This window comes from Myotis davidii, unplaced genomic scaffold (assembly GCF_000327345.1).
Source record: "Myotis davidii unplaced genomic scaffold, ASM32734v1 scaffold875, whole genome shotgun sequence".
NCBI classification, from domain to species: Eukaryota; Metazoa; Chordata; class Mammalia; order Chiroptera; family Vespertilionidae; genus Myotis; species Myotis davidii.
In genome coordinates this window covers 1,458,899-1,464,797 of record NW_006286244.1, presented here as the reverse complement: position 1 = coordinate 1,464,797, position 5,899 = coordinate 1,458,899, and the positions used below count along the sequence as shown (strand labels likewise).

General features: G+C 55.2%; 1 protein-coding gene across 1 annotated transcript in view; it reads right to left on the bottom strand.

Annotated features, from left to right (window-relative positions):
- Positions 1–1,981: 1,981 nt before the first annotated feature.
- The window catches only part of URB2 (URB2 ribosome biogenesis 2 homolog (S. cerevisiae)), an 11,759-nt gene continuing 7,841 nt past the window's right edge, over positions 1,982–5,899 (bottom strand). The window contains exons 5-10 of the mRNA XM_006757670.2: positions 4,912–4,919; positions 4,463–4,705; positions 4,081–4,168; positions 3,377–3,516; positions 2,529–2,896; positions 1,982–2,496 (exon numbers count right to left, since the gene is read on the bottom strand). Coding sequence (XP_006757733.1) covers positions 2,699–2,896; positions 3,377–3,516; positions 4,081–4,168; positions 4,463–4,705; positions 4,912–4,919 — 677 coding nt within the window. The 3' untranslated portion in view covers positions 1,982–2,496; positions 2,529–2,698. The remainder of the gene's footprint in view (positions 2,497–2,528; positions 2,897–3,376; positions 3,517–4,080; positions 4,169–4,462; positions 4,706–4,911; positions 4,920–5,899) is intronic.

Here is a 5,899-nt window from a genome sequence, read left to right as displayed (position 1 = left end):
TCTCCCCCGTGAATGAACAAAATAGAGTTGAGCCCTAGCTGGTATGGCTCAGTGGATAGGGTGTCGGCCTGCGGACGGAAGGGAATACCACCCCTCTAGCACCTGGCCCTCACACAGCACTGAGGACCAGGGAGGGTCCTGTGACCATGTGGGTCGAGCTCCCGGCACCTTTCCGAGCTGGGTCAGGGATGTTCTTTTCCACTTAGAAGCCCAGGCCGTGAGAGGAACACACAGGAGTTAATGGACTTGCTTAAGCCAACACCATAGGTTAGTAGAGAAGATGGGTGAGTGAGAGGCCCAGTGGCCGAGGTTGCCGGCTGTCTGCTCAGGCCTGTTTATTATTATTATTAATTATTATTATTATTATCATTATTATTGGTTCCCTTCTTGTGTTTGCTGACCACAATGATACCTTTCTATAAAATGTGCGTGTGGCCCGGCTGGTGTGGCTCAGTGGTTGTCCACCTACGAACCAGGAGATCACTGTTCGATTCCCAGTCAGGGCACAGGCCCACGTTGTGAGCTTGATCCCCAGTAGAGGCTGTGCAGGAGGCAGCCGATCCATGATTCTCTCTCATCATTGATGTTTCTCTCCCTTCCTCCTTCTCCCTGCCTCTCTGAAATCAATAAAAATACATTTTAAAAAAATTAGCCCGCTACCTCTGGGCAAACGTTTCATTAACTCATCAATTGATGAGGCATCTGATCCATGATTCTCTCTCATCATTGATGTTTCCATCTTGCTCTCTCCATCTCTGAAATCAATTTTAAAAATATTTTTTTTAAAAATAAGAGTTGAAAACTATTCTTTCCTGAGGAAGAAGGTTTGGAGTTCCAGCAGCGATGGTGGTGAGGAAGCCGGGCCGGCCCTGCTCAGGTGCAGGTGGGCACACGGCAGGGAGGACATGGGGTGCGCACCCTCGTTCCTCCTTCCCCTCCTCCCGGGGCATGCAGGTAAAGGCATCTGATCTGAGCTCCCTGTTCAGAGCAGCCCTGGGCCCTGAGCGCGGCCCTGCAGTGCCACCATCAGGGCACCTGGGGGACTGCTCCGTGCTTGTCTGTGCCCCAGGGACATTCCAAAAGCTGGGGAGAGGGGTCCCCGGCCAGACTCTCGCCTTCCTGAACTCCCAGCAGAGGAAACACCAGCAGGATCTCAGGAGGCCTCTGAGAGCAGTGGCCCTCCCGTCTGAGCACGGGACCCGAGGGCAAAACCAGAGACGGCCTGGATTCCAGCTGTCAACACCTGTGTCCTTGAAAAGGTCGCCTGCTGCTCCAATGCACCATCCCCACAGCATAACCAAGGGACATAGACAACTGGGGGTGAGGGCATGTGCTGGGGGGTGGGAGCGGCTGGGGAGAGGTCGATCGGGGGGAAAGGAGACTTTATGTAATACTTTGAACAACAGAAAATTTAAATTAAAAAACAAATAGATTAAGAACAAAATGAAGGAAAAAAAAAAGCACCAATGCATTTTTATTGATTTCAGAGAGGAAGGGAGAGGGAGAGAGATAGAAACATCAATGATGACAGAGAATCATGGATCGGCTGCCTCCTGTGCGCGCCCCCACTGGGGACCAAGCCCACAAGCCCATTTTCCTGACGCGGAATCGAACCCTGACCTCCTGGTTCATAGGTTGACACTCGTCCACTGAGCCACACTGGCCGATGAGGCAAAGATATATTTTTTAAATATATATTGTATTGATTTTTTACAGAGAGGAAGGGAGAGGGATAGAGAGTTAGAAACATCGATGAGAGAGAAACATCGATCAGCTGCCTCCTGCACACTCCCTACTGGGGATGTGCCCGCAACCAAGGCACATGCCCTTGACCAGAATTGAGCCCGGGACCCTTCAGTCCCACACTGCAACCAGGCCCAGGGAACCTAAAACTAAGGTACATGCCCTTGACCGGAATTGAGCCCGGGACCCTTCAGTCCACAGCCCAACGCTCTACCCACTGAGCCAAACCGGTCAGGGCAGAGGCAGAGGTATTTTAATAGGACTTTAATTACAAGTTCAACACAGTTCTTGATGGGGAGAAGGGACTGAGCTAGGCAAGAACCACACCTGGAATGGCCACAAGTGGCTGGGCAATTGTTCACTGAGTCCACCTCGTTCTAAGGTGTGTTTTCGGGACGCTACTGCAGTACTTACTGCGTGAAAAGGTATGTGTGAAAAACATGGCTGTCAAATACAATGCACATATTAAATAACCCACGTATTTCCCACTGGACATCGAAGCCTTTCATTCACCAGGTCTTCCTGCCACCGCCTCTCCCGCGCGTCCTCAGACGGCGCACCGCCCCTCCCCGCGTGTCCTTACACTGTACACCACCTCTCCCGCATGTCCTTAGATGGCGTACCGCCTCTCCCCGCGTGTCCTTAGATGGCGCACTGCCTCTCCCCGCGTGTCCTTACACTGTACACCGCCTCTCCCGCGCGTCCTTAGATGGCGTACCGCCGCTCCCCGCGTGTCCTTAGATGGCGCACTGCCTCTCCCTGCGTGTCCTTACACTGTACACCACCTCTCCCGCATGTCCTTAGAGGGCGTACCGCCTCTCCCCGCGTGTCCTTAGATGGTGTACCCTCTCCCCGCGTCCTTAGACAGCGTACCGCCTCTCCCGCGTGTCCTTAGACGGCATACCGCCTCTCCCCCCGTGTCCTCAGACGGCGCACCGCCTCTCCCCGCGTGTCCTCAGACGGCATACCGCCTTTCGCCCTCGCGCTTTGCCCGGTGGTACTTGACGTAGTCGTTGTGCAGCTCCTTGAAGACGTCCCGCACTCCGGGCGGCAGCGAGGCGCGCAGGAACTGCACGTCGGGCTCGATGCAGAGGTCCAGGATGAGGTAGATGCCCTCCTGCAGGTGGCCCTTCACGGCCGGGTACAAGGTGACCTGGGAGAGGACACACCCCGTGAGCGAAGGCAGGCCCGGCGAGGAATTCCCACGTCTGCCTCCACCTTGAGAAAGACGCTCCTTTTAAAACACCGCTGTGCACACAGCTGACACAGCTGCACATGCCCATCTCGAAAGTTTATCGTTTGGGGAAACAGAAGCCAACTCAAGTGCACAAAAGCCTGGAATGAAGTGCCACAGGGGGTAGCTTCAGGTAAATAAACACACGATGCCTATGTGTCTACAGGGGCAGTGACATTTGGACTCTGGTCCTAGCTGGTGTGGCCCAGTGGCTAGAGCATCGGCCTGGGAACCGCAGGGTCCCGGGTTCAATTCCAGTCAAGGGCACATGCCCAGGTTGCGGGCTCAATCCCCACTAGGGGGCGTGCAGGAGGCAGGCGATCCATGATTCTCTCTCATCACTGAAATTTCTCCCCCCCCACCATCTCTGAAATCAATAAAAGGCGGGAGCCGGCTTACCTTCTGCACCTCCGTCACGTACTGGGCTACCATGAAGGGGGAGAACACGGTGAAGTCCTCGGCCCGGGCGGCGATGTGGCTGTACATCCTCTCCACCAGGCGGGCGCACGCCAGCACCCCGGCCAGGTCCTCCGCGCCGCCTGCACGGCAAAGCGCGTCCGAACCCGTCAGCCCCCGGCATGTGGGCTCCCTCCTCCTCATCTCACAGGGTCCCTGCCGCCCCGCGTTCCTCACAGCGCCCCTCCCTCCCACTCTCTAATCAGCTCATTCTGCAGACAGGATGGGGGGGCAGGGGGGGACGGGGACACGCATGTCCAAACATTTCGCTACGTCACGAAGGGAAGGACCGTTAGAATACTCAGGAGCCCGTGGCTGTTTCCCGGGGCTCCGAGAATAATCAGGACTTTCAGGCTGAAGTCGGGGATGGCTGCTGTATTCTAAGCCTTCCACCAGGAAGGCTTAGAACGGGGAAAACGGGACATTTTTTTAAAGTGCTGCTTGACGTGTGATTTTTAAAGATAAGAGGGGCTCAGTCGCATCATTGCCTCCTTACAAAGTTTCAGAAACTGTGCGGGGTTTTGCTCTTACGGACAGATACATGTGACCCCATGACTAGTGTCTTCCCAGCTTTCTTTCTTTTTCTTTTTTAAAGAACAGCCTGTTGATTTTGAGAGAGAGAGGAAGCCCTGGGGCAGCTGAAGTACCTTTATCCTTCTGCCGGCCTTCATGCATCACCGAAAACACCAGCCGGTGGAAGCAGTTCAGGAAGGAGGGGACGGCTTTCAGCATCACCTGGAATACACACGGGCCAAAGAAAGACAGGAACATCATCGCTGATTTCCACTTCTCTCTCAGAAAGGGGCTCATCATCGCCCTGTGAGCCGGGAGGTCACGGTTCGATTCCCGGTTGGGGTTCAGGCCCGGGTTGCGGGCTCCATCCCCAGTGTGGGGAGTGCGGGAGGCAGCCGATCCGTGATTCTCTCTCATCACTGATGCTTCTATCTCTTTCTCTCTCCCTTCCTTGCTGAAATCAATAAAAACACATAAAAAAAAAGGGGGGCAAGGCCGCTGGTCCCGGCCCCTCACCTTGGGGTGACACTGCAGGATGGTGAAGAGCACGCTGTGCACCCGCGGGAAGACGCGCCCGAACTCCGGCGGCCTCAGGCGGTCCAGGGGCACGGCCAGCAGGACGCTGAAGGCCAGGCTGACGTGGTGTGGGTTGCGGATGGTCTCCTCCCCCTGGCGCAGCAGGGCCGCCAGGACGTCCAGGATGGGCTCGACCACCGCCAAGGCCACGGGCTGCTCCTGACACGCCTCTCGGTTTTGCAGCTACGGGACGAGAGGGAATAGAGCAGCGGTTCTCAACCTGTGGGTCGCGACCCTTTTGGAGGGGTCGCCGAAGACCATCGGAAAACACATCTATAATGACATATTGTTTTTGTGATTCATCACTATGTTTTAATGTTCAATTTGTTGTAACAATGACATTGGGGGTCACCACAACATGAGGAATGGCATTAGGAAGGGTCGCCGACAAAACGGCCTGCGGAGGAAGAGGGGGAACGTAGCAGAGACCGCCCACTCCGAGGCCCACCCTGGGACCAAGCGACCCCGGGCGCCCAATCCACGGGCCGGGCCTGGGCGGGACCTGGCCGGGAGAAGTCCTGGGGGTGATGCGCTTCCTGTCACCAAAGGAGGATTGAATGGATACGGCGAGCGGACCTGGGGCACAGTGGAGGTCGCTCGTGTCAACAGCGTCTCCCGAAACCGACACGTGTAAGTGTCAGGATGGGGACCGCCGCACACGGGCACAGCCATCAACACGCAGAGGCCCTCTCAAAGCCAGGGCCCACCCGGCCGGCGTGGCTCAGCGGTTGAGCATCGACCTATGAACCAGGAGATCACGGTTCGATTCCCGGTCAGGGCACAGGCCCGGGTTGCGGGCTCCATCCCTAGTAGGGGGCGTGCAGGAGGCGGCCGATCTATGGTTCTCCCTCCTCATTGGTGTCTCTCTCTCTCTCCCTTGTTATGTCCCTTTCTATTATGTTACGCTGTGGACTAATCTGCTTTAAAAAATAATGATTTTTGCTTTTGAAAGGGAATTTGAAAAGGACTGTTCTTACCTATCCTTTGTCCTCTGACCCTGTCACCACGTTTCTATCTTGTGCTCATCTTTTCCTGTAGCATAGCAGTTCTCAACCTGTGGGTCGCAACCCTTTGGGGGTCGAACGACCCTTTTGGGGGGGTCGCCGAAGACCATCGGAAAACACATCTATAATGACATATTGTTTTTGTGATTCATCACTATGTTTTAATGATGTTCAATTTGTAACAATGACATTGGGGGTCACCACAACATGGGGAACTGTGTTAAAGGGTCGCAGCGTGAGGAAGGTTGAGAACCGCTGGAATAGAGGGAAGAAAAGGAAGGTGATTCTAGAAGCAGCAACAACAAAGCCCGAAGCAGGCAGAGGTAAGAACGGAGGTGGCGTAAGTCAGGGTGTCCCAACTTCCAACGGCATC